The sequence below is a fragment of the Eumetopias jubatus genome, unplaced genomic scaffold, assembly GCF_037043125.1.
Source record: "Eumetopias jubatus isolate StellerSeaLion01/CBP00866 unplaced genomic scaffold, mEumJub1_p1.0 scaffold_6, whole genome shotgun sequence".
In the NCBI taxonomy this organism is placed as follows: domain Eukaryota; kingdom Metazoa; phylum Chordata; class Mammalia; order Carnivora; family Otariidae; genus Eumetopias; species Eumetopias jubatus.
The window spans coordinates 17,114,919-17,142,887 of record NW_028274812.1 but is presented as its reverse complement, the minus strand read 5'-3'; the positions used below and the strand labels follow the sequence as shown (position 1 = coordinate 17,142,887).

Here is a 27,969-nt window from a genome sequence, read left to right as displayed (position 1 = left end):
CCAGCTATGACATTCACTAGGGGCATAATTTTAATCAAGTCACACAACCACTATATGTCTCAGTTTACTTATTTGGAAAAGGAGGAAAGTACCTATCTATCTCACAGAGTTGTGAGGGTAAAATTCAGGTCAAGTAGTATAATGCCTGGCTTAAAGAAAGTTATTTGAGTGACATAAGCTATCATCATTATTATTATAGGTCTAGAAGATACTATCTAATCCAATATTCAAGTTCTATTTATAAGGAGGCTAATGCCTAGGAATAAGAGTCCTAAACAAACTGACAAATACCTACAATAGGTGGTCAGTGACAGAGTTCGGGTTAATATCTAGAACTTTACATCCAGTCCAGTTCTCTATTACTCAATTACAGATCTACATAAACAATGCTGAAAAATCATTTATACAATGTGAAGGATTTCACCTAAAACTTTAAAGTTTTAAAGATACATAAACTCAGACTGCACCTGACCCTAAAGTAAAGGTACACATATTAACAACAACAGATGTTGAATTTACCCTCTATTTGAATATAATAAAATTATTTTTCTTGGGTACCTAGAGAAAGGGTAAATTAATTTTCTAATTTCAGAGACTAGAAAGTTCTATAATTTTTCACATTTTAACACTATATAAGAACAAAATAAATATAAACTTAAAATACGTATACTATGACCTACCTTTTCAAATTCAATAAAAGCATAACAGAGGGATTCTCCTGTCTTCCAATCCCGAATAACTTCACAACTGAAAGAAAGTTTGGAAAAAGTGACTTTAAAGAAAAAGCATTCACTCTTACTCTTCAAAAGTGAAGAACAAAATAAGCCAGTTATTAAAAGTCAAAGTTAAGGGGCACCTGGGTGCTCAGTCAGTTAAGTGTCTGCCTTTGGCTCAGGTCATGATCCCAGACTCCTGGGATCACACCCTGAGTCAGTCTCCCTGCTCAGCGGGGAGTCTGCTTCTCCCTCTGTCTCTGTCTCTCTCTCTCATTCTCTCTCACATAAATAAATAAATAATCTTAAAAAAAAAACCTCTTATGGGGCGCCTGGGTGGCACAGTCGGTTAAGCGTTAAGCGTCTGCCTTTGGCTCAGGTCATGATCTCAAGGTACTGGAATAGAGTCCCACATCCGACTTCTTGCTCAGAGGGGTGCCTGCTTCTCCCTCTGCCTGCTGCTTCCCCTGCTTGTGCTCTCTCTCTCTCTCTGACAAATAAATAAATAAAATCTTAAAAAAAAAAAAACCTCTTATAAAAAAATCAAAGTTAAATTCGTGGAACTATACTCCTCCAAATTTCTTCAATAACAATTAAAAAAAAGTAGTTCACCAGTGTAGTAACAAAATTATCTCAATTCTACTCTAAATGCCCAATCTTGGCCTATAGTCCTAAATTTCTAATGCACTGAAGAAAGTGTAAGATAAACTATTTACCTCCCTGTGCCAAAAGTAAACTACTGCTAAAAAATTCTTTTAAGTCATAATTCACTTCTGGTCCAAATGTAGATGAATTACAGAATATCTCATGTTACTGTAAAATAATGTATGTATATTCATGCATATATACACATTTAGTAAGTTTATGCTTTGTAGTTTTTGAATTTTAATATAAACCAAGCTCAAATTTTACCCCGTAAGTATAGCTGTTATATAGAACTAATCCATCTTGACAAGTAAAAGGACCAATAAGATGGGAGTTGAAACCATGCAGCTTGTCCATTTCCTCACATAAGTCTTTTATTTTATTTTTTATTTTTTTTAATTTTATTTATTTATTTGAGAGAGTACAAGCAGGCGGAACAGTAGGGAGAGGGAGAAGCAGGCTCCCACTAAGCAGAGAGCCCGACGTGGGGCTCCATCCCAGGACCCCGGGATCATGACCTGAGCTGAAGGCAGATGCTTAACCGACTAAGCCACCCAGGCGCCCTATAAGTCTCATTTTAAAAACATGAAACGAGGAACCTGTTCCATTCACTTCTTGCTTTAAAGCAAAAATGTGTGTGCTGGAAGTGGGACAATCATTCAATCATGTATATATATATATTTGTGTGTATGTATTTGTATGCACACATACACACACATATACTTATTTTTCTTCCCTACTGTACAAGACTCATCTGTAAAATTCACCACTACAAAATTCCAGAGTTCACAGATTCATCAAAAAAATGTCATTAGAAAACCACCAATACCTAGTTTTTCTAAAATCTTTCACTAATTCTAGAGTTTACCTTCTTATTGGCCCAAATCTTGAGAATATTATCTCCAGATCTTCATCAGTGGTCACTGGATTCAATTTACACACAAACAGCACATTTTCTGGAGGCTTAATATCTGCATCAGGTAGGTCTCCCACCTAAATTATAAGTAAACAAAAATTTAAATCAATTCCTTTGTTGTTTCTATTCTAAATACCCTATCTAGCCCAAAATGCTGATTTCTCTAAACAACTAAATTTACATTAGAAATCCACTACAGGCTTAGGAAAAGAAATCTAAGTAAGATTTCAAAGTTTAAAATTACTGTGTTCCTAGGGGCGCCTGGGTGGCTCAGTCGTTAAGTGTCTGCCTTAGGCTCAGGTCATGATCCCAGGGTCCTGGGATCGAGCCCCACTTCGGGCTCCATGCTCTGCGGGAAACCTGCTTCTCCCTCTCCCACTCCCCCTGCTGTGTTCCCTCTCTCGCTGTGTCTCTGTCAAATAAATAAATAAAATCTTAAAAAAAAAGAAATCACAATGTTCCTGGTAGTAATATTAATAGCTAATACTTGTCTACCTCTGACTTTGTATGAGCACCATGCCTGGCACTTCATATACACTACTAATTCTTTTTTTTTTTTTGAAGATTTTATTTATTTGACAGAGAGATAGAGAGAGCACAAGTAGGCAGAGGGACAGGCAGAGGGAGAAGCAAACTCCCCACTGAGCAGGGAGCCTGATGTGGAACTCGATCCCAGGACCCTGGGATCATGACCTGAGCTGAAGGCAGATGCTTAACGACTGAGCCACCCAGGGACCCAACTAATAATTCTTAAAAAAAACATGTGGTTTCCATTTTAAAAATGAATAAAATAAAATTCAAAAACATTAAATAACTCAAGGCCACACGGTAGCAAACAACAGCTGGGAGTTAAACACAGATCTATCTGGCTTCAAAGTCCCAATTTTATCTCGTTTTTCTTTTTTCAAGTATTTGATATATTAAAAAAAGAATTTATATAAAGTATATCTAAGTTATGAAGCATGAAAATAAAAAACACCCACGATGCCAACAACTAGCTAAAGAACTAAAATGTCCCCCGTTCCCATGACTCTGCCTTTCTCACCAGAATACCAAATGTCCTGCTTTTTGGTTTTCCTTTTTGGCCATTCCCCTATATCTTCAGTTTTCCCACGTTAAGTATGTATCCCCAGAAATATAGTTTTAGTTTTGCTTGTTTTTTTAACAAACTTTTGAAAAATATTATCATCCTGACTCTAGCCTTCTCAATTAGTAATGCCCCATTCTTTCCACACTGTTGTTCAATATGAAACAGCAACAATTCCTGGACAGTGTTTCTAGCTTTTTACTCTCATCCTGTCATCTTCTGCTTTAGCCAAACTGAAGTCAACTTCACAGACAACTACTGCACTGAGCAGGAAATCCCACTTCCTACTGAAGAACCAGTGAGGGTGACTCTGGGAGAAAAACATGATGATGGAATTGGTTTCATTGTGGGAAAACTGTATTTCCCATGGACCTTTAGATAGGAAAACAATATTCCTTTATACATATATTCAAAAACTCTCAGAGATAATTTCTGATAACTTTATCATGTAAAGTGTCTCCTCTTGGATAAACACACTTAAAAAGCTTTTTTTTAAAATCAGAAACAGTAATAAGGAACAGAGCCAATAAGATCTGCTCAGTGTTTCTGAAGCCTATCAAAAGACAATAATCCAGGGTGCCTGGCTGGCTCAATCAGGAGAACATGCAACCCTTGATCTCAGGGTCGTGCGTTCAAGTCCCATGTTGGGCATAAAGCTTACTTTAAAAAAATTTTTTTTTAGAAAAGACAATAATCTGTGTCTAATAAACAGTATCACAGTATGTAAGGGGAAGAGCAAATCAGGGAAAAATTCTGAAAAGCACCTATAATACCACATCTAAAGGAAGCACAGAAGAAAAAAAAGGTTAATGAGTTAAAAAAGAACTTGCTATACTACTTAGTCAAAAGTAACTTAAAAATACTATGGGGGGGCGCCTGGGTGGCTCAGTTGGTTAAGCGACTGCCTTTGGCTCAGGTCATGATCCTGGAGTCCCGGGATCGAGTCCCGCATCAGGCTCCCTGCTCAGCGGGGAGTCTGCTTCTCCCTCTGACCCTCCCCCGTCTCATGCGCTCTCTCTCTCTCTCATTCTCTCTTTCAAATAAATAAATAAATAAATAAATAAATAAAATACTATGGGGGGGGCACCTGGCTGGCTCAGTCAGTGGGACATGTGATTCTTGATCTTGGAGTTCTAAGTTTGAGCCCTACACTGGGTGTAGAGATTACTTAAAAATAAAATCTTAGGGACACCTGCATGGCTCAGTCAGTTAAGTGTCTGCCTTCAGCTCAGGTCATGATCCCAGGGTCCTGGGATCAAGCCCTGCATCAGGCTCCTTGCTCAGCAGGGAGCCTGCTTCTCCTTCTGCCTGCCACTCCCCCTGCTTGTGCTCTCTCAAATAAACAAATAAAATCTTTAAAAACAAAAACAAACAAAAAACCTCTGATGATAATCTAATATTCTTTCCCTTATAAGTTATTTTTGTTGCCCAGTTGCTCAAAAGACTTTTCTTTTGGGGTGCCTGGGTGGAACAGTTGGTTAAGCATTTGACTCTTGGGTTTCTGCTCAGGTCATGATCTCAGGGTTGTGAAACTGAGCCCCGCATCAGACTCCCCACTCAGGGTAGAGTCTGCTTTACACTCTCTCCCTCTCCCTCTGCCCCTCCCCACTGCATTCTTTCTAAAATAAATAAATAAATCTTAAAAAAGAAAAAGATTTTTCTTTTAAGTTCAGTAGCTTTCTTAGAATTTGTCATGCTGTTGGTTGTTCTGGGCCAATAGTCTCAGCTACACAGTGTAGATTTTCAAACTTTTTTTAATTCAGTAAAGTTTTCTTGAATTATAGTCTTTAATATTTGTTCCTCCAGACTGGTGATGTAAATATGAATTTTGAAAAAGATGAATTTGAAAACTCTACTATATAAAACAATGATAATAATAAAAACTGAATTATCCATTCAAATATTTATTGATGATCTACTATGTGACAGATATGCCTATTCCACAAAAAATTAACAAATGGAAAAAATGTCCAGTAGGTCAATTCATCAGTACTAAAGAACTGTTCCCCAAATGACTTCATACTGTTAGTAATACAAACAAGTATGTTTTACAGTACTCAACTTCTACCCAGGTTCCTTATATCCTGTAACTACCTAACCTCAACACTTTACAACAAGTCTTTTCAACAAAGAATTGTTCTTTAATACAAATAAAATTCGATCCAATAAACACTCTTCAAAAATGAGATGAAGATAAACAATTGAAATTCAATGAATATTTGTAAATTGTATATCCACTCCTCATTTTTTAAAAAGGCACTTGGCACTATATTGATTTTGGAACCAAATTTGTTTACTTTCATGTATTATGTCATACAAAATTTAATCCAGAAAAGAACTCTTAGCTAAATTTTTAATACTTTGACTATCAAAGAGCCAAAAATAGGGGTGCCTGGGTGGCTCAGCTGGAGGAGCATCCAACTCTTAATTTCGGCTCAGGTCATTATGTCAGGGTTGTGGGATTGAGCCCCACATTGGGCTCTGTGCTGGGTGTGGAACCTGCTTGAGATTCTCTCTCTCCCTCACCCCCCCACGTCCCGCCCTCTCCCAACCTAAAAAAAAAAGAAAAAGAAAGAACCAAAAAATAAACTCACAACGAGCTGTATATTAAATAAATTGCAGAACAACTATCTGAACAAAGATAATCATCTTACCATTTCTAATAGAATAGCCTGAGTTTTGGCCTCTTTTTCTGCCTTTATTTCTTCTACTTCTTCAGCTGATCTTCCTTTGAAATCATCAATTTCTTCATCTGCTCCTATTCGACCACTCTGTAAGGCAGAAGTTACTTAAACATATAGTGAAAGAACTGAAAAATCTGAGAAATATGGGATATGTGATGCTTTGTCCTTGGTTCCATCAAATGTGTTAGAATAAAAACTGAAACTTACAAGCCTCTGAAAATTGATTTAAATTAATTTGATAATATGAGCCAGACTAAGCTTCTAATTTATTATTAAATCAAAACTATCTGGTATTCAACTCAGTGCTGAATGCAGAAAATAAATGACCTTAAAAATTAAGCACCAAATCCCAACTATGAAGATCAATTCAGCTTTGAGAAAGCCTCATAAACAGAAACTTATACCTTAAAAAATATGAAGGAAGAGTCTACATTATTTCACAAAAATTTCTAGGTTCTAGCATGGCTCCAGAGGGTTCCCAGTTGAAAAGCTCCCTTACAAGATGATAGTTTACCCTAGCCTTACAGCCACACTCCTAGAGTTAGGAGACAAGAAAAACATTTTCGCAAGGTATTCACATAAGCTTCCAGAGCTAAGGCTCTTCTAGTGGAACAGAAACTGAAGAAAGGAAATTAGGGAAATCAAAAGATAGCTAGAAAAATGAGTATCTCTTTGGAAGAGAAAAAGAAGGTTAAACTTGTCCTAGTAGAATTGATCAAGAAAGATAGTCATTCTGAAGAAATAAGTTTTAATAAACTAAAAAGCAAAGTCTATGCAAAGCATTAATATGCATGTACATTCAATCACAAGAGGACTCTACTTACATCTAGCTGTTCCCTCGTAGGTTCTGGTGATCGATCAGGAATTAATAAATCAGGAGGGTCATCAAACGGATCATCTAAAATCACTGTATGATTTATCCTTACAAAATAAATCCAAGTCAAAGGTTTCATTTACATTATTTCAGAATTCATGTTTTACTTTTTATAAAGATTATAACAAATGTCTTAAGTATCTCTAATGCCCAAAAATCATAGGCACTTAAATTTTAATGCACAAGTATACATTACGAGAGTATACTTTCACAGTGTTACTGTTTTTCATTGTTTGATATTAGATTTACTAATATACTGCATTACTCTAAAATAATATGTCTAATATTAATATGTCTAAATCTTAGTACTTTTGCCAAATTTCTCAATAATATGCATTTTTTTAAAAACTAAATTAAGGAGGGGCGCCTGGGTGGCTCAGTCGTTAAGCGTCTGCCTTCGGCTCGGGTCATGATCCCAGGGTCCTGGGATTGAGCCCCGCATTGGGCTCCCTCCTCCGCGGGAAGCCTGCTGCTCCCTCTCCCACTGCCCCCCTGCTTGTGTTCCCTCTTTCGCTGTGTCTCTCTCCGTCAAATAAATAAATATCTTAAAAAAAAAAAAAAAAACTAAACCTAAATTAAGGATTAATAATTCCTCCCAACAGGGGCACCTGGGTGGCTCAGTTGGTTGGGCGGCTGCCTTCGGCTCAGGTCATGATCCTGGAGTCCCCAGTCCCACATTGGGCTCCCTGCTCAGCAGGGAGTCTGCTTCTTCCTCTGACCCTCCCCCCTCTCATGTTCTCTCTCTCATTCTCTCTCTCTCTCTCCCAAATAAATAAAATCTTTAAAAAAAAAAAGAAGTATAAAAATACAAAAGGTCTTTTTTACTTTATGGATTCGTATAGTCTCATATTAATTCACATTTTGGAATTATCCAAAAACCAGTTCTATGCTTGCCATCTCCACAAACATCACAGTATTAAAACATTCTAGTACACTGAGATAGCAACCACACCTGATATCTTGATATGGCACAAAATCCTTGTCAACAAAGGTCTCATTAATTTTCTTAATTATGTCCATGCCTTCTGTCACCTCACCAAACACTGTATGAACACCATCAAGGTAATCTAGATTATCTCCTGTAGTAATAAGAAACTGAATAGAAAGACACAGAAAAATATAAATATATACCTATAATTCAAACTGAAATCAGTTACAGACTGACAAAAATACACAAACGCAATACTCTACATTCACTGCATGGATTCTTACCCACTTGTTACTAGTACTAATTAAAAAGTACAAGCTTATCCATAAAATATCAATACACATACAGATGCTTCCCTGATTGTTTAAAATACTTGGGCAAACCAAAGCTCAGTTTCTTCACATGTGAATTGTGAGTAGAAAAAAAGCATCTACCCCAAAATGAGTTGTTGTGAGGATCAGACAATGAATGAAAGGTTCTCAACATGATCTGTTTTGAAGTAATAAATACCAAAAGGAAACAGACCACAATGTGAACAGTGATGATCCATGGATAGTAGGATTGTGGATAATGTTATACGTTTTTGTATCTTCTGAACTCCTCACACTGGACATGCCTTACATTTAAAAGAAAAAAGTACGGGCGACTGGGTGGCTCAGTTGGTTAAGCATCTGACTCCTGATTTCAGCTCAGGTCATGATCTCAAGGTTGTGAGATTGAGCCCTGTGTCAGGCTCTGCGCTTGGGTGGAGTCTGCTTAAGATTTTCTCTCTCTCCCTCTGACCCCCGCTTCTCTCTCTCTAAAATAAATAAATAAATAAATAAATAAATTTTTAAAAAGAACAAAGTAATTTTTTTAATATTTTATTTTTATGTAAACTCTGCACCCAACATGGGGCTCAAACTCACAACCCTGAGGAGTCACATGCTCTACTGACTGAGCCAGCCAGGCATCCCCCCAAAATAATTTTTTCATATAGAAAAAATATAGTATAATATTTTTCTTCTAACAATTATCTTTGAAATTCTCTTCTTATTGGATAGCTTAAAAAGATAACTTGTGGCTCTTTCCAGTCCTTCATTTTAAAACAAAACTCATCTTGGGGCACCTGGGTGGTGCAGTCAGTTAAGCATCTGCCTTCAGCTCATGTCATGATCCCAGGGTCCTGGGATTGAGCCTTGTATTGGGCTCCCTGCTCAGCAGGGAGTCTGCTTGTCCCTCTCCCCCTCCCCCTGCTCTCACTCTCTCAAATAAATAAATAAAATCTTTAAAAAAATGTTCTCTACAAAAAAAGTAAATAAAAATAAAAAAATAAAACAAAACTCATCTTCTTACTCATTTCCTAACCTGAGATCCATGTTGATCACTGCCATTGTTCACCATGGACACAGTGCCTTTCTTCTTGTGCTTAATTCTTGGTACTTTTTCAGCCTCAAAAAAGCTTGCTTGATCACCATACAGTTGACTGAAAATTCACATAATAAAGTTATAAAATATAAATACTCTCAACATGAAATACAAAGTACTAGTAACAAATAGGATTACCGTTTATAGAAATGCCACTATGATTCAAAATAGTCTTTTTTTTTTTTTTTTTGCTATAGACATTTAGGGAACTTGGAAAAAAAACTGTATTTGAATTGTATTTTAAAATGCAGATTGAAATATGTTAGATAACACTGTTAAGAGGCAATTTAATTTTTCTCACTTAAAAATAAAAGAACTCACCCAAAAACAGACTCTCCTCCACGGCCAGTCCCTGTAGGATCACCAGTTTGTATGATAAAATCCCTCTATAATAAATAGGATACTCTGTTAATTCACAGAGTTTGCTAGATCATTCCAATAATAAAGGACATGACTTATATCCACTAACTCACCTGTACATTGTGAATAAGACAATAATTGTAATACTTTATTTTGCACAACTTCAGGAAATTCAAGCAGGCTGAAAGAAAAGTAAATACTAAATTTATCATAGTGGTTCACAAAAACATTTTTAAGTAAGTAAATGCTTAGTTGGCATAATTTCATTTCTAAATTACCATACAAACACCCCCCCATGGTCAAATATCCTAAATCATAAAAAAGGCAGTAAGTCTAGAAAAAGGCAATATATTTTAAATTATCTTTTTATTCTCTTTTTCTTAGGACTTCTTGGGCATCTGAGCTACTGCAGGAAACTGACACTTATTTGGGATAGGCAACCATTAACTAATGGATTAGTTTTGCAAGAGAAAAAAAACCCAAAGAGGATACTATGGTGGAAAAGAATCTATCAGAGTATCTGAAAATGGGTACAAATTATATAAATTAGATAAAATCAAATATCTGAGACCAATTTCTTTAATGATGACTAAATAGCTCTTCACAAAAATCCATATACTTATCACGTACCAGCTTTCTCATATAAATACACTCATTTATTCAGTAAATATTTATGGAGTATCTTCTAGGTGCTTGGCACTCCTATCACAAATGCCATTAAACCATAGTCCCTCTCCTCAACAAGCTCATAGTCTAACAAACTCTCAGAACACTAAGCTAGAAACCAGACAGAAAGACCTATGAGGCTGTCCAGGGTCCTTACATCCGAGCAAAATAATTACAATACTGGATACATCTAATAATACCATCTGTGCCACCTATATAGTAAAATGGTAAAAAGTGGTTTTAAAAAAGCCACAAAGTTCAAAAGGGAGATTGTTTCTGGCCAGGGAAATTAGAAGACCTCATAGAGGCTTAAGGTGGGCATTACAAGAACTAGACAGGGGCGCCTGGGCGGCTCAGTTGTTAAGCGTCTGCCTTCGGCTCGAGTCCTGATCCCAGGGTCCTGGAATCAAGACCTGCATTGCGGGGGTGGATCAAGATGGCGGAGGAGCAGGAGACCTAGATTTCGTCTGGTCTCAGGAATTCAGCTGAATAGGGATCAAACCATTCTGAACACCTACGAACTCAACAGGAGATCGAACAGGAGAGTAGCAACAACTCTCTGAACAGAGAAGCGACCACTTACTGGAAGGTAGGGCGTGCGGAGAAGTGAATCCGAGGCGATATTCGGGAGGATAGACGGCGGGGGAGGGGCCTCCGTCGGCCACTTCTGGCAAGTGATAGAGCCGCGGAGCACAAAATCGGACCTTTTAAAAGTTGGCTCGGCGGAGGGACGTCGCTGCAGTGGCTAAGCGGGGGGTGGAATCCTCCCGGGACAGTGTGGTCTCAGGACCCTTGGGGTCACAGAGAGACCGGGGGTGCCTGAGTGCGCCAGAGCTCCCAGGTATCAGAGCGGGGAAGCCGGCTGCAGAGACGGAGCAGAGTCGCGGGCTCTCAGCTCGGGGTTGCCATAAACTGTGATCTGCGGCCCAGTCGGGGCACGGCCCCCCCCCAGCAGGGACCCAACAAGCAGCAGATCCGGGGAGACTCCCCTTCCTTCCCGGGGAGGAGCGGTGCGGGAACGCACTGCAGGGATCTGCTGGGTTTGGAGAATCCACACGGTGTTGGGCGCCAGAGATAGCAACGCTCGATCACAGGCCGGGTGAGCCCGGAGTGCGGCCGGAGAACGGGGACACGGAAGTGACTGCTTTTCTCTGGGGGCACACTGAGGAGCGGGGCCCCGAGTTCTCAGCTCCTCCGGGTGGAGATTGGGAGGCCACGATTTCTGCCCTGGTCCTCCAAAGCTGTACTGAGAGCTTGCAGGGAACAAAAGCTCCTGAGAGCAAACCGGAGCAGCTTGCTTAGCCCGGACCGACAAGGGCGGGGCAATTCCGCCTCCGGCAAAGACATTTGGAAACCACAGCAAAAGGCCCCTCCCCCAGAAGATCAGCACAAACAGCCAGCAAGCCAAGACCAAGTTGATCGATCAAGGAGAATGGGAGAACTCCAGCGCTAGGGGAATACTGCACATAGATTCATGGCTTTTTTTTTTTTTTTACCATGATTCATTATTTCATCAAAGTTAATTTTTGTTGACTGTTTTTTTTTATTTTTCTTTTTCCCTTTTTCAACCAACATCTTATCAATCCCTTTTTTAAAAAAAATTTTTTTATTTTTCATTTTTAGAGTCATATCTTATCCCTTCATAGTAGTTACCCTTATTTTTGGCATATATATATAAGTTGTTCTCTCTTTAAAATTTTGAGGTACAGTTTCTTCTAACAGATCAAAATATACCCTAAATCACTAGTGTATGGCTTTGTTCTAGTCTCCTGCCTGATCACATTCTCTCCCTTTTTCCTTTTTTTTTTTTCTTAAATCTTCTTTCTTTTTTCAAACAACTTATCTTACCAAGTCCTTTTATAAAATCTTTTATAATTTTCATCTTTACAGTCATCTTCCATCCCTTCATTGTATCAACCCTTATTTTGTACATATATGTCTTTCTTCCTTTAAAATTTTAGGAGGCACTTTTTTCTAACAGACCATAATACGCCCAAAATCTAGTGTGTGGCACTGATCTATGCACTAGCCTGATCATATTTGATCATATTCTGCTTTTTTTGTATTGTTTTGTTTTTGTTTTTATCTTTTTTTCTTTTTTTTATCTTTTTCTCTTTCTTTTTTCTTTCTTTCCCTTTCTTTTCCCCTGGTTTCAGGTCTTTTCTGATTTGTATACAGTATATTTGCTGGGGACATTGTAAACCTGTTAGCATTTTGTTCTCTCATTCATCTATTCTCCTCTGGACAAAATGACAAGACGAAAGAAATCACCTCAGCAAAAAGAACAAGAGGTACTACCGTCAGCCAGGGACCTACTCAATACGGACATTAGTATGATGTCGGACCTAGAGTTCAGAATCATGACTTTAAAGATACTAGCTGGGCTTGAAAAAAGCGTGGAAGTTATTAGAGAAACCCTTTCTGGAGAAATAAAAGAACTAAAATCTAACCAAATCGAAATCAAAAAGGCTATTGATGAGGTGCAATCAAAAATGGGGGCACTAAATGCTAGGATAAATGAGGCAGAAGAGAGAATCAGCGATATAGAAGACCAAATGATGGAAAATAAAGAGGCTGAGAAAAAGAGAGAGAAACAACTACAGGATCACGAGGGCAGAATTCGAGAGATAAGTGATACGATAAGACGAAACAACATTAGAATAATTGGGATCCCAGAAGAAGAAGAGAGAGAGAGAGGGGCAGAAGGTATATTGGAGCAAATTACAGCAGAGAACTTCCCTAATGTGAGGAAGGAAACAGGCATTAAAATCGAGGAGGCACAGAGAACCCCTCTCAAAATCAATAATAATAGGTCAACACCCCGACATCTAATAGTAAAACTTACGAGTCTCAGAGACAAAGAGAAAATCCTGAAAGCAGCTCGGGAGAAGAGATATGTAACCTACAATGGTAGAAACATTAGATTGGCAACAGACCTATCCACAGAGACCTGGCAGGCCAGAAAGGACTGGCAAGATATCTTCAGAGCACTAAACGAGAAAAATATGCAGCCAAGAATACTATATCCAGCTAGGCTATCATTGAAAATAGAAGGAGAGATAAAAAGCTTCCAGAACAAACAAAAACTAAAGGAATTTGCAAACACGCAACCAGCCCTCCAAGAAATATTGAGAGGGGTCCTCTAAGCAAAGAGAGAACCTAAAAGCAGCAAAGAGCAGAAACAAACACAGACAACAGACCGTTAACAGTCACCTTACAGGTAATAAAATGGCACTAAATTCATACCTTTCAATAGTTACCCTGAATGTAAATGGGCTAAATGCCCCAATCAAAAGACACAGGCTATCAGATTGGATTAAAAAACAAGACCCATCAATATGCTGTCTGCAAGAGACTCATTTTAGACCCAAAGACACCCCCAGATTGAAAGTGAGGGGGTGGAAAACCATTTACCATGCTAATGGACACCAAAAGAAAGCTGGGGTGGCCATCCTTATATCAGACAAACTAGATTTTAAAACAAAGACTGTAATAAGAGATGAAGAAGGACACTATATCCTACTTAAAGGGTCTATCCAACAAGATCTAACAATTGTAAATATCTATGCCCCGAACATGGGAGCAGCCAATTATGTAAGGCAATTAATAACAAAAGCAAAGAAACACATTGACAACAATACAATAATAGTGGGGGACTTTAACACCCCCCTGACTGAAATGGACAGATCATCTAAGCAAAAGATCAACAAAGAAATAAAGAATTTAAATGACACACTGGACCAAATGGACTTCACAGACATATTCAGAACATTCCATCCCAAAGCAACGGAATACACATTCTTCTCTAGTGCCCATGGAACATTCTCCAGAATTGATCACATCCTAGGTCACAAATCAGGTCTCAACCGGTACCAAAAGATTGGGATCATTCCCTGCATATTTTCAGACCACAATGCTTTGAAACTAGAACTCAACCACAAGAGGAAAGTCGGAAAGAACTCAAATACATGGAGGCTAAAGAGCATCCTACTAAAGAATGAATGGGTCAACCAAGAAATTAAAGAAGAATTAAAAATATTCATGGAAACCAATGAAAATGAAAACACAACTGTTCAAAATCTTTGGGATACAGCAAAGGCGGTCCTGAGAGGAAAGTATATAGCAATAGAAGCCTTTCTCAAGAAACAAGAAAGGTCTCAAATACACAACCTAACCCTACACCTAAAGGAGCTGGAGAAAGAACAGCAAATAAAGCCTAAACCCAGCAGGAGAAGAGAAATCATAAAGATCAGAGCAGAAATCAATGAACTAGAAACCAAAAGAACAGTAGAACAGATCAACGAAACTAGGAGCTGGTTCTTTGAAAGAATTAACAAGATTGATAAACCCCTGGCCAGACTGATCAAAAAGAAAAGAGAAATGACCCAAATCAACAAAATCATGAATGAAAGAGGAGAGATCACAACCAACACCAAAGAAATACAAACAATTATAAGAACATATTATGAGCAACTCTATGCCAGCAAATTAGATAACCTGGAAGAAATGGGTGCATTCCTAGAGATGTATCAACTACCAAAATTGAACCAGGAAGAAATAGAAAACCTGAACAGACCTATAACCACTAAGGAAATTGAAACAGTCATCAAAAATCTCCCAAGAAACAAAAGCCCAGGGCCAGATGGCTTCCCAGGGGAATTCTATCAGACATTTCAAGAACAATTAATACCTATTCTCCTGAAACTGTTCCAAAAAATAGAAATGGAAGGGAAACTTCCAAACTCATTTTATGAGGCCAGCATTACCTTGATCCCAAAACCAGACAAAGACCCCATCAAAAAAGAGAATTACAGACCAATATCCTTGATGAACATGGATGCAAAAATTCTCACCAAAATACTAGCCAATAGGATCCAACAGTACATTAAAAGGATTATTCACCATGACCAAGTGGGATTTATTCCTGGGCTGCAAGGCTGGTTCAACATCCACAAATCAATCAACGTGATACAATACATTAACAAAAGAAAGAGCAAGAATCATATGATCCTCTCAATAGATGCAGAAAAAGCATTTGACAAAGTACAACATCCTTTCTTGATCAAAACTCTTCAGAGTATAGGGATAGAGGGTACATACCTCAATATCATAAAAGCCATCTATGAAAAACCTACAGCGAATATCATTCTCAATGGGGAAAGGCTGAGAGCTTTTCCCCTAAGGTCAGGAACGCGGCAGGGATGTCCACTCTCACCACTGCTATTCAACATAGTATTAGAAGTCCTAGCCACAGCAATCAGACAACAAAAAGAAATCAAAGGCATCCAAATCGGCAAAGAGGAAGTCAAACTCTCACTCTTTGCAGATGATATGATACTGTATGTGGAAAACCCAAAAGACTCCACCCCAAAACTGCTGGAACTCATACAGGAATTCAGTAAAGTAGCAGGATATAAAATCAATGCACAGAAATCAGTGGCATTCCTATACACCAACAACAATACAGAAGAGAGACAAATCAAGGAGTCGATCCCATTTACAATTGCACCCAAAACCATTAGATACCTAGGAATAAATCTCACCAAAGAGGCAAAGGATCTGTACTCAGAAAACTATAAAATACTCATGAAAGAAATTGAAGAAGACACAAAGAAATGGAAAAACGTTCCATGCTCATGGATTGGGAGAATCAACATTGTGAAGATGTCAATGCTACCTAGAGCAATCTACACATTCAATGCCATCCCCATCAAAATACCATCCACTTTTTTCAAAGAAATGGAACAAATAATCCTAAAATTTGTATGGAACCAGAAGAGACCCAGAATAGCCAGAGGAATACTGAAAAAGAAAAGCAAAGCTGGCAGCATCACAATTCCGGACTTCCAGCTCTATTACAAAGCTGTCATCATCAAGACAGTATGGTACTGGCACAAAAACAGACACATAGATCAATGGAACAGAATCGAGAGCCCAGAAATGGACCCTCAACTCTATGGTCAACTTATTTTTGACAAAGCAGGAAAGAATGTCCAATGGCAAAAAGACAGTCTCTTCAACAAATGGTGTTGGGAAAATTGGACAGCCACATGCAGAAGAATGAAACTGGACCATTTCCTAACACCACACACAAAAATAGACTCCAAATGGTTGAAAGACCTAAACGTGAGACAGGAGTCCATCCAAATCCTAAAGGAGAACACAGGTAGCAACCTTTTCGACCTCAGCCGCAGCAACTTCTTCCTAGAAACATCGCCAAAGGCACGGGAAGCCAGGGCAAAAATGAACTATTGGGATTTCATCAAGATAAAAAGCTTTTGCACAGCAAAAGAAACAGTCCACAAAACCAAAAGACAACCAACAGAATGGGAGAAAATATTTGCAAATGACATATCAGATAAAGGGCTAGTATCCAAAATCTATAAAGAACTTATCAAACTCAACACCCAAAGAACAAATAATCCAATCAAGAAATGGGCAGAAGACATGAACAGACATTTCTCCAAAGAAGACATCCAAATGGCCAACAGGCACATGAAAAAGTGCTCAACATCGCTCGGCATCAGGGAAATCCAAATCAAAACCTCAATGAGATACCACCTCACACCCGTCAGAATGGCTAAAATTAACAAGTCAGGGAACGACAGATGTTGGCGGGGATGTGGAGAAAGGGGAACCCTCCTACACTGTTGGTGGGAATGCAAGCTGGTGCAACCACTCTGGAAAACAGTATGGAGGTTCCTCAAACAGTTGAAATTAGAGCTACCGTTCGATCCAGCAATTGCACTACTGGGTATTTACCACAAAGATACAAATGTAGGGACCCGAAGGGGTACGTGTACCCCAATGTTTATAGCAGCAATGTCCACAATAGCCAAACTGTGGAAAGAGCCAAGATGCCCATCAATAGATGAATGGATAAAGAAGATGTGGTATATATACACAATGGAATATTATGCAGCCATCAAAAGGAATGAGATCTTGCCATTTGCAACGACGTGGATGGAACTGGAGGGTGTTATGCTGAGTGAAATAAGTCAATCAGAGAAAGACATGTATCACATGACCTCACTGATATGAGGAATTCTTAATCTCAGGAAACAAACTGAGTGTTACTGGAGTGGTTGGGGTGGGAGGGATGGGGTGGCTGGGTGATAGACATTGGGGAGGCTATGTGCTACGGTGAGCGCTGTGAATTGTGCAAGACTGTTGAATCACAGATCTGTACTTCTGAAACAAATAACGCAACATATTTTAAGAAAAAAGAAAAAAAAAGAAGATAACAGGAGAGGAAGAAAAGGGGAGTATGTCAGAGGGGGAGACGAACCATGAGAGATGATGGACTCTGAAAAACAAACTGAGGGTTCTAGAGGGGAGGGGGGTGGGTGGATGGGTTAGCCTGGTGATGGGTATTGAGGAGGGCACGTTCTGCATGGAGCACTGGGTGTTATGAACAAACAATGAATCATGGAACACTGCACCGAGAACTAATGATGTAATATATGGTGATTAACATAACAATAAAAATTAAAAAAAAAAAAAAAAAAGACCTGCATTGGGCTCCCTGCTCTGCCGGAAGCCTGCTTCTCCCTCTCCCACTCCCCCTGCTTGTGTTCCTCTCTCGCTGTGTCTCTGTCAAATAAATAAATAAAATCTTTAAAAAAAAAAAATACAAGAACTAGACAGGCAAAGAGTAGAGAGTAAGCATTTCAAACTGGGAAGACAGTATGAATAAGTCTGGATGTGCAAGTATAAATGTTTTTTGAAGGGTCCAAAAGACCAGTCTAAGCTCTGTAACACTCTGGTAATACAAAGTAATAGAGGGTAAATAGACCAGAGGGGTAAGATGCGGCCAAGGTATTGAAAGGTCTTGAATATCAGGATTTTGATTGTTTTCCTAGAAAAATACATTTCTGGGATTACTGTTAAATATAAAAGAGTAGTCCTTTAACTAGAAAACAAAAATAATGGATCTAGGTAGTGATCTTTAGATGAAAAGCTAATGGGGACACTATAACAGATACACCAGGTAGACACGCCTGAACCCACCGACCAATTTTAACTTCGCAGGAAGAACCAACCAGACATCAAGTACTTCCTGAATGTGATGCAGCTGAAGTGCAGACCACCTTATATGAAAATATTCTTGCCAAAAACATTAAACCTGTACCTTATCAAGGCTCTAGATCTAAGTGACAATTTATGAGAAACAGAAGAGATAAAAGTATATTTAAAGATACAACAAGGATAAAATCAGTCAAATCCAAAATGAGGGAAATTCTATAAAACAAATGACTCAGATTCCTTCTCAAAAATTTGTTAAGGTAGAGGCGCCTGGGTGGCTCAGTCAGTTAAGCCTCAGACTCTTTATTTCAAGTCAGGTCATGATCTCAGGGTCCTGGGGTCAAGCTCTGAGATGGCTCCATGCAGAGTCCGCTTGTCCCTCTCTCTCCCTCTGCTCCTCCCCCGCTCATATTCTCTCCTTTCTCTCAAATAAATAAATAAGTAAACTCTCAAAAAAAAAAAGTTAAGGGAAAAATGGGGGGTTGGGGTGGGGAAGAACCTGTAGATTAAAAGATATCAACCAATATAATGTATGGACCTTGGCAGTTTCTTACAAAACTGAACACATTCTTACCATACAATCTAGCAATCACACCTCTTGTATTTACTCAAAGGAGATGAAAATGTATGTTCACACAAAAACCTGCACACACATGTTTATAGCAGGTTTGTTCACAATTGCCAAAATATGGAAACAACCAAGATGTCCTTCAGCAGGTGACTGAATAAATAATATGCGGTACATCCAGACAATGGAATACTATTATTTGCTACTAAAAAGAAATGAGCTATCAAGCCATGAAAAGACATGGAGGAACCTTAAATGCATATTACAAATTGAAAGAAACCAATCTGTAAAGCTTACATACTGTATGACTCCATCCATATAACATTCTGGAAAAAACAAATCTATGGATACAGTAAAAGATCACTGGTTGCCAGGAATTGAGGAGAGGGGTGCAAATAAATAGGCAGAGCACAGAAGATTTTTAGGGCATGATGCATGATTTTTCTGTACGATACTGTAATGGTGGATTTATGTATTATACATTTGTCCAAACCCACAGAATGTACAACACCAAGAGTGTACCTCAATGTAAACTATGGATTATGAGCTGTCGATGTAGGTTCATCAAATGTACCACTGTAATAACAAGTGTACAGTGTTACACAGTACAAATGGTACAGATATACAACAAACGTAGACTCTGGTGGGGAATACTGAAAATGGGAGAGGCTGCACATTCGTGGCGATAGGGGTCTACGGGAAATCTCTCTCTATATCTCCCCCTCAGTTTTGCTATGAACCTTAAATTGCTCTAAAAAACTAAAGTCTTTAAAAATAGGCAGGGGGGGGTGTGAACATAGCATAATGTATAGAGAAGGTGAATCACTGTCTTGCACCTGAAACTAAGGTGACATTATGTGTCACCTAAATTCAAATAAACAAAAATTTTTTTTAAAAAAGGCAAGGGGAGGGGCTCCTGGGTGGCTCAGTCATTAAGCTTCTGCCTTGGGCTCAGGTCATGATCCCAGGGCCCTGGGATGGAGCCCCCCCCATCGCATCAGGCTCCCTGCTCAGCAGGAAGCCTGCTTTTCCCTCTCCCACTCCCCCTGCTTGTGTTCCCTCTTTTGCTGTGTCTCTGTCAAATAAATAAATAAATAAAATTTTAAATAAATAAATAAGGCAAGGGGGAGAAGCTATATTTAAGAGCTATATCAGCCAATATAATGAACCTTGTTTGCATCCTTAAATTACCAAATATTTTTAAAACACTTATGTGACAAAAGGAAAATATGAATGATACCAAAAAATTATTGCCAATTTTCTCAGATGTGATAATGATTTGTGGTTATTTTTTAATCACTTTTTAGAAATACAAATTGAAGTAACTGCAGATTAAATAAGTCCCATGTAATGAATTTATTACAAAAAATCCAGTATAAATGAAATGATATTGGTTATGTGTTGACAACCGTTCGTTAACTGGTCATTGGCACATGAAGGCTCATTTTCATGACTCTCCTTCTGCATATAAGTTTTCTATAATAAAAAGTAAAAAAAAGGAAAGAAATAGAAGGAAGGGAGAGGGGGAGGGAAAGAGGAAGAAAACTAAGTCTGGATATATTTACTATAAAGCGATAAGTAGTTATACATGTAAGTAAATATCTGATCACAGGCTTACAAATACATACAAATGGGGTGGGTTTTGTTTTTAGTCTTCCAAACTATCTTTGCAGAATCGCTATTTGTCTATTCTGTCTGTGTTAACTAGGTAGGATAACCCTACCTCCCCTTTAGTTCTTCACAACCCTGGGGAAAGGGGCCCATTCATTTGCGAGGTGCTGTCCCACATGAAGAGAGTGTCAAACAAATTCAAAGGAAAGCAAAACCAAGAGATGAAAAATACAATTCCCTATAACATCCTTTGAATTTCTGGATCCCACCATCCTTAAAGCCAAGCTTACCTCAGTAACAGGAGGCAATCAATTATTTTCTTTTATTTTTAAAGATTTTATTTACTTATTTATTTGAGAGAGAGAATGAGAGAGAGAGAGAGAGAGAGCACATGAGAGGGGGAAGGGTCAGAGGGAGAAGCAGACTCCCTGCTGAGCAGGGAGCCTGATGCGGGACTCGATCCTGAGACTCCAGGATCAAGACCTGAGCCGAAAACAGTCGCTTAACCAACTGAGCCACCCAGGCACCCTCAATTATTTTCTTTAAGCCAGTTTGAGTTTCTATCATCTGCACTGAGAATCCTAACTAATAAACACGTACATATACATTATACGTAATGTATATATTATATACATCAGTCACTGTAATGAGCCTTTAGTGTGTGCAAAGTGGCAGGCATTGCACCAGGTGCTTAGGACAGACAAGGAAGGCAACTAAGCCTTTGCAAACAATTCCAGGACAACAGGTGAACGATGTAACAAAATGTGTCACATGCTGTTTAAAAAGATCTCAGAGCAGAAGAAACAGATCTAATTCCTCTTAGGGACAAGGGAGAGCTTCACAGAAGAAATCATGCTTGATCCAAGGTTTGAATGATAAGCAGGAAGTTTACCAAAAGGACAAGAGTAGAGAGAAACACTGGAGTAGAGGCAACAGTATGCGAAAGGTATGGATGTATGATTAAGCATGCAGTGTTGGGGGGGGGCAACTCAGTGTGAGACAGAGCGTAATATGGCAGAAAGACACTTACTGTATGTACTGTTTCATCCTCTTTGATAGACTCTGCATTCCAAGGGGACAGGATCCTGACTGTAACTAATCTCTGTGGCCTCTAGTTTCTCCCAATTCTGATACAGTCTCCACACTGTTGCCTGTTATCTTCCTAAAACAAAATTGCCATGCCTCAATCCTGCTTTTAAAACCTTCAAAGACCCTAGCCATCAGTAGAGCACACAAGACTATTCACATCTGATCTAACCAATATAACCTATAGGACCAGACTCGTAGTCTGCCATTCCACGACACGTATCATTCCTTCAAGCCATGCCAAACTACTTGCTGTTTCCAGAAAATTCCAAGCAAAAAACAAACAAACAAACAAAAAACACCCTCATTCCCACTCATCTTTGAAAGAGCTAGTTCAAGTGGTCTACTTTCTTGGCTTGCTTCGCTTCTCCCCGCCCCCAACCGGGAAGAATTACTCCCTCCACTGGTTTCCATAGCAACTTACACATTCTTCAACTACACCACTTACAATGGGTTGTAAGACCTACAACACTTAAAGGGGCTCCCACGTCTATTTCTCCCAGTGGAAAATTAGACCCTCAAGGACAAGACGCCTATCCCAGAGCCTGGCAGTCTTACACAGCAGGCGATAAGTGAGTGTTTGCTAGGGCTCCGTGCACATCTCTGGACAGCCCTTCCTCCACCCAGGCGGGACGCTCACACTCACTGCTCCAAACACATCCTTCCCGCTTCCATTAGGACTTACTGATTACACACCAAGGAATACAAATTGTGTTCCTCTCACGAGTAAAGCGCAGTAAAGCCACAAAAGCTATGGGTATGGTATATGCACCTGCACCACACACACACACACACACACACACACACACACACACACACACACAGGCACCAACCCGCCACCCGATTGGCCAGCCCCAGATACAGGAGAGAGGCTGCTCCTCACAAAAACTTTTCGAATCACGGCCCGCTAATAAAACAGCCCAGTCGTGGGCACCACCAGCCCTGAAGCTCGAACCCAGTCAAGGGGACCGGGCAGCGAAGGGACAGTGGGGAAAGGAGATCGTGGCCCTGGCGAGACGTGAGCGGGGCCTGGTTCTCACCGCGCGGCCGCTCCTCAGTGTACAGATCGATGACGACGTCGCCCAAAGTGGTCTCCAGCAGAACCGCCATGGCGCCCGCTCCTCCTCCGCAACAAGCCGCGGGTGTGACAGGCGCAGTCCGTCATAATCTACGCCGCGCGTCACTCTCGGCGCGACGCCTTTTTACGTCATCCCTTCGGCGACGCCCCTCCCATCGCGGCCACCACCACCCCGCCCCCCGCCCCCCCCACCCCCCCCCACCCCCCCGCCGCCTCCGACGCGGCCTTTTTTGAAAATCCTGGTTCTTCTTGGGCGACTGGCGCGGGAGCCCGTCGCTCAAAAGGACTTTTGTAAAGGGTTTTGTGTCCCTTTTGTGTCCTTCTCAAGAACAGGGCGGACCTTCGAGCAGCCCTTTCTTATCTGCTCCGCGGAGAGCGTCGAGAGCGACCACGGCGCCACTTCTCCCACGTTCTTGGGACGACTACTCTGGATTTCCTAATCAGTGTTTTTCGTCATCCTGAGTCAAAACCTTTAGGCCTCAAATGTACAGTTACCCAGAAAGGTGATTAACAAGGAGTTCTTCCCTGGCTAATCGTGCCTAGGACAGAAGCTCTGCTAACAGTGACAGGTCCTCAGTGCAACAAGCTAAAAGACAGTAGGCTTCAGCCCCAAATCTTTACTGGTTTATCAAAAATATTCCAATTTGAAGACTTATAAAACGATTTTTGGCCTCTGTTGAGGGTTTTCATGCAGTTTATCCCCCTAAATCTGACCAAACAGATCAGTCACTCTTACACCATTTTGTACAATTATAGCTTCCAATTACTTCACATCTCACCAAAAGCCAACGTTTTTATAATGGTCTGCAAGGCCTTACATGATATTCTCTCTGCTGCCATATCTACCTGTTTTCTCTCTTACTTTGAAGCCACACTAGACTTTTGCTATTCTTTGAACACTGTTGGCCGCACTTCTGCCTCTGGGCCTTTGGGCTGGCTGCCCACTCCGGTTACAACCCTCTTCCTCCAGATATTTTCATGGCTCTCCTTTAGGCCTCTTGCTCACTTGTCACCTCTCAGTGAAGCTTTCCCTGACTACCATAATTAAAATTAAACCCACATACATACACTTTCGTTTTTCTCCATAAAGCTTTTTCCCCGTGGCTCTCTTTATTATCTAACACGCTATTTATGAATTTGTTTATGATAAATATAAATTATTTTTATATTACTAAAATATAAGCTCTAGAAGGCTATAGCCAATCTTGCCAGTTTTGTTTATTGCTGTATCCCTAGTGCCTATAACAGCCTGCCACATAATGCGTGAATATATATTAGTTGAGTGAATTAATGGATATTGGCAATTAATTAAAGAAATACAAAGTAACAATGGGATTGTTGATGGGAATATAAAGCGGTACAGCTATTTTGGACACTGTATAAAACTCATCTAATCTTTTCCCAATATAGTGCTCACTTAGGCAGCACATATACTAATCTTTTCCCAATATAATTTTAATAGTAAGACTAGAAATTACAGAATAATATTTGGTAAAATTCTATGTATGCAAAAGTAGTGATTGGAAGGGGCACCTGGACCCCAATGTTTATAGCAGCTATGTCCACAATAGCCAAACTATGGAAAGAGCCCAGATGAATGGATAAAGAAGACGTGGTGTGTGTGTGTGTGTTTGTGTGTATACACATTTATAATGGAATATTACTCAGCCCTCACGGAAAAATGATCTTGTTGTTTGCAACAACGTGGATGCAACTAGAGGGTATTATGCTAAGCAAAATAGGTCAATCAGAGAAAAACAATTATCATATGATCTCACTGATAATGTGGAATTTAAGAAACAAAACAGAGGACCATAGCAGAAGGGAGGGAAAATAAAACAAGATGAAATCAGAGACAGAGACAAACCATGAGAGACTCTTAATCATAGAAAGCAAACTGAGAGTTGCTGGAAGGGAGGGTGGGAGGATGGGGTAACTGGATGATGGACATTAAGGAGGGCATGTGATGTAATAAGCACTGGATATTATATAAGACTGATGAATCACTGAACTCTACCTCTGAAACTAGTAATACACTAAAGTTACTTGAATTTATTTATTTTTTTAAGATTTTATTTATTTATTTGACAAAGAGCAAGTGAGGAAGCTCAAGCTGGGGAAGAGGCAAAGGGAGAGGGAGAAGCAGGCTCCCCTCTGAGCAGGGAGCCTAATGATACAGGGCTTGATCCCAGGACCCTGGGATCATGACGTGAGCCCAAGGCAGAAGCTTAACTGACTGAACCACCCAGGCGCCCCAGTTAATTGAATTTAAATAGAAAAAAAATTTTCTGTGTATGCTTAAAAGAAATAGATCAAGAAAAAGAGAGGATTTGGAAAAGTTAAATAATTTTTAAGACAAATTTGGACTATTCAAACAGAATTAGAAATTGACATAATAAATATGAGGAATGATTTAACGTATAAATTGATACACTAATCACCATAAATGATATGGCCAGACTCTTTTGCAGACTCGAGGCCCAGGTGTGATATCTTAAGCCCAAGATAGAATACCTTATTTATTCTTCAGTGTGTAATTTGCTATATCTTTAAATTATGCTATACTAAATATATATACACACTGATATATCACTAAATATCAAATATTCTACCTTCATGGGAAAAATATTATTTCATGATGTTATATAGTTTATGCTTGTCAGCATCGTATTACACTTTGAATTCTAATGGTATAAATACTTAAGTGGTTTATATAGTAGATATATAGGTGAAAAGAAATGAGATACAACCTTCACAATTCTACCAAATGTAACTACTGAAGTAGATTTAGTCTAGAGAAAAGATTAGTAAATTTGTATTGCCTTCCGAATATCAACATCACCAACCATTATGACCAATTTCTCTGTTGACATCATTTCATATACTAATCTGAACAATCACATTCAAATGTCTGTAGCCTTACTAAAATTGCCAAAAGTAAAATCCTCATTTTAAATGACTAAATGTATGAACAACAAAAACACATATTTATGATCAAATATGGTGCAGAAGCATTTATGTGCTTGACAAGCCCAGCATGATTTTCTTTATCTGTTCCTTTTCCTGCTTTTTCTCCTCACACCCAGAGGAATCTCAATTTGGTGAACTGAGATTCATCGTAGTCACTGTTGTCATAACATTTATAGTAAGGTATCTGGGACAGTGACAGTCCAGGGGCTAGAAAACATTTCTGGCTGGCTAGAAAGCAGGACATTTTGCCCTCTTTAGAAGCAATCTTTACCAGCTTCTTCATCTGCCTTGTCAAGAACTTCAACCGCCTTGGGCGCCTGGGTGGCTCAGTTGGTTGAGCGACTGCCTTCGGCTCAGGTCATGATCCTGGAGTCCCGGTATCGGGTCCCACATCGGGCTCCCCGCTCAGCGGTGAGTCTGCTTCTCCAACTCTGACCCTCTTCCCTCTCATGCTCTCTGTCTCTCATTCTCTCAAATAAATAAATAAAATCTTAAAAAAAAAAAAGAACTTCAACCGCCTTTTCTTTGTTGTGATTATTTTAGCATTGACATTTTCAGTAGATATTAGTATGGTGTTTTAAAATGTAGGTTTTATTATTATTCATGTATGGTGAAGCCAACAGGTCAGAAGATGATTGCCACTGAAAAGATAGTTTGTTACTCACAGTTCCCAAAGGGGTGGGGTGGGGGGGCACAACATGCCATGCAGGGCCAAATAGAAAAGTATCAGGGTTGGTCAGGAGGTGGAAGGAGCCAAGAGGAAACTATAGGCAGGAGTCCTTATTGTGGTTTCCATGCGAGCAAGGTGAGACAAGGTAGGATAAACAGGCTTAGAATTGGCTAGTTTGAATAATACCAGTGGGCTCTGGGGTATATTATAGGCTGTCTCTAGTTGTCTGGTACCTGGTCCTGGGATGATTAGGAAGGAGGAATATTGCCTCCTGGACCATAAAAGCCTGGTGGAGGAAGGAATTCAGAATATGGGCTCTGGATTGGTTGTTTTGCATATAAAAGACATGCTGTGAATCAATAGAAAATATATATTGATCCCTGCCCCCAGCTCCTAGCATGGAGCTCCTGAAACCCTGTAATTTCCTAAGAGATAAGAACACTAGGAGGATCTCTTGTTCTAAGATTGGTCTCTCTCTCTCTTTTTTTAATTTTTATTTTATTTATTTATTTTTTAAAGATTTTATTTATTTGACAGAGAGAGACACAACTAGAGAGGGAACATAAGCAGGGGGAGTGGGAGAGGGAGAAGCAGGCCTCCCGCCGAGCAGAGAGCCCAACGGGCTCCATCCCAGGACTCTGGGATGATGACCTGAGCCAAAGGCAGACACTTAACTGACTGAGCCACCCAGGCGCCCCCTCTTTTTGTTTTTTTTTTTTAAAGTAAGTTCTAGGCCCAATATGGGGCTTGAACTCACAACCCCAAGATTGAGAGTCACATGCTCTACCAACTGAACCAGTCAGGCACCCATAATATTGCTCTTTGACTCTGTCTCTGACACAGAGCTTCTGAAACCCTTGTGATTTCCTGGGTGATAAGCGTGTCTTTTGCTCTACTGTGGTAACTCTGGGTGGGCTTCTGGCTGGCTCCTGGATGAGGGCTGGTCACGGGAAAGACCAAGATGTGACTAGAAGCTTAGAATTTTCAGCCCTGCCCCTCATACTCTTGAAATGGGACAAGGGCTGAAAATGGAGTTAATGATTGATGATGCCTCCTTTAAAATCCCATAAATACAGCGTTCAGAGAGCTTTAAGGTTGGTGAACAGGGGGAGGTGCTAGGAATATGGTGTGCCTGGGGAGGGCATGGAAGCTCTGCCCCTTCCCACTTACCTTACCCTATGCATCTCTTTCCATCTGGCTGTTCTTTTATTATATCCTTTAACAAACTGGCCAATATAAGTAAGTGTTTCCTTGAGTTCTATGAGTCGCTATAGCAAATTAATCCAATCCAAGGAGGGGAGTCATTGGAACCTCTGCTCTGTAGCTGATTGGTCAAAAGCACAGGTAATAACCTGGGCTTGCAATTGGCATCTGAAGTGTGTGTGGGTGAGAGTAGGCGGGGGCTGTCTCCGGGGACTGAGCCCTTATCCTGTGGGATCTGATGCAATCTCTAGGTAGATAATATCAGACCCGAATTAAATTGTAGGACACTTAGTTGGTGTGGCAGAGAATTGCCTGTTGGTGTGTTCCAAAACTTCCAACAAACTCCAACTCTAGCAAGCTTCTTTACTGGTTTTTGTCCACAGCCTTTCTGGAGCTCAGAGCTAGCTATGGAGACAAAACAAGTGGAAGGATAATGGATAGTCAGACTATAGGGAGGGATCTGTTGGGAAACAGGCTA

General features: G+C 39.8%; 1 protein-coding gene across 2 annotated transcripts in view; it reads right to left on the bottom strand.

Moving 5' to 3' along the window:
- PPIL4 (peptidylprolyl isomerase like 4) overlaps positions 1–22,713 on the bottom strand; it is a 42,184-nt gene extending 19,471 nt beyond the window's left edge. The window contains exons 1-10 of one of the 2 annotated variants that reach the window (XM_088023843.1): positions 22,611–22,713; positions 10,864–10,947; positions 9,728–9,795; positions 9,576–9,640; positions 9,195–9,312; positions 7,872–8,014; positions 6,870–6,966; positions 6,016–6,132; positions 2,227–2,351; positions 681–747 (exon numbers count right to left, since the gene is read on the bottom strand). In XM_088023843.1, coding sequence (XP_087879969.1) covers positions 681–747; positions 2,227–2,351; positions 6,016–6,132; positions 6,870–6,966; positions 7,872–8,014; positions 9,195–9,312; positions 9,576–9,640; positions 9,728–9,795; positions 10,864–10,947; positions 22,611–22,680 — 954 coding nt within the window. In that variant the 5' untranslated portion in view covers positions 22,681–22,713. The remainder of the gene's footprint in view (positions 1–680; positions 748–2,226; positions 2,352–6,015; positions 6,133–6,869; positions 6,967–7,871; positions 8,015–9,194; positions 9,313–9,575; positions 9,641–9,727; positions 9,796–10,863; positions 10,948–22,610) is intronic. The other variant, XM_028103389.2, reaches the window with a different exon arrangement.
- Between the last annotated feature and the right edge of the window lie 5,256 nt (positions 22,714–27,969).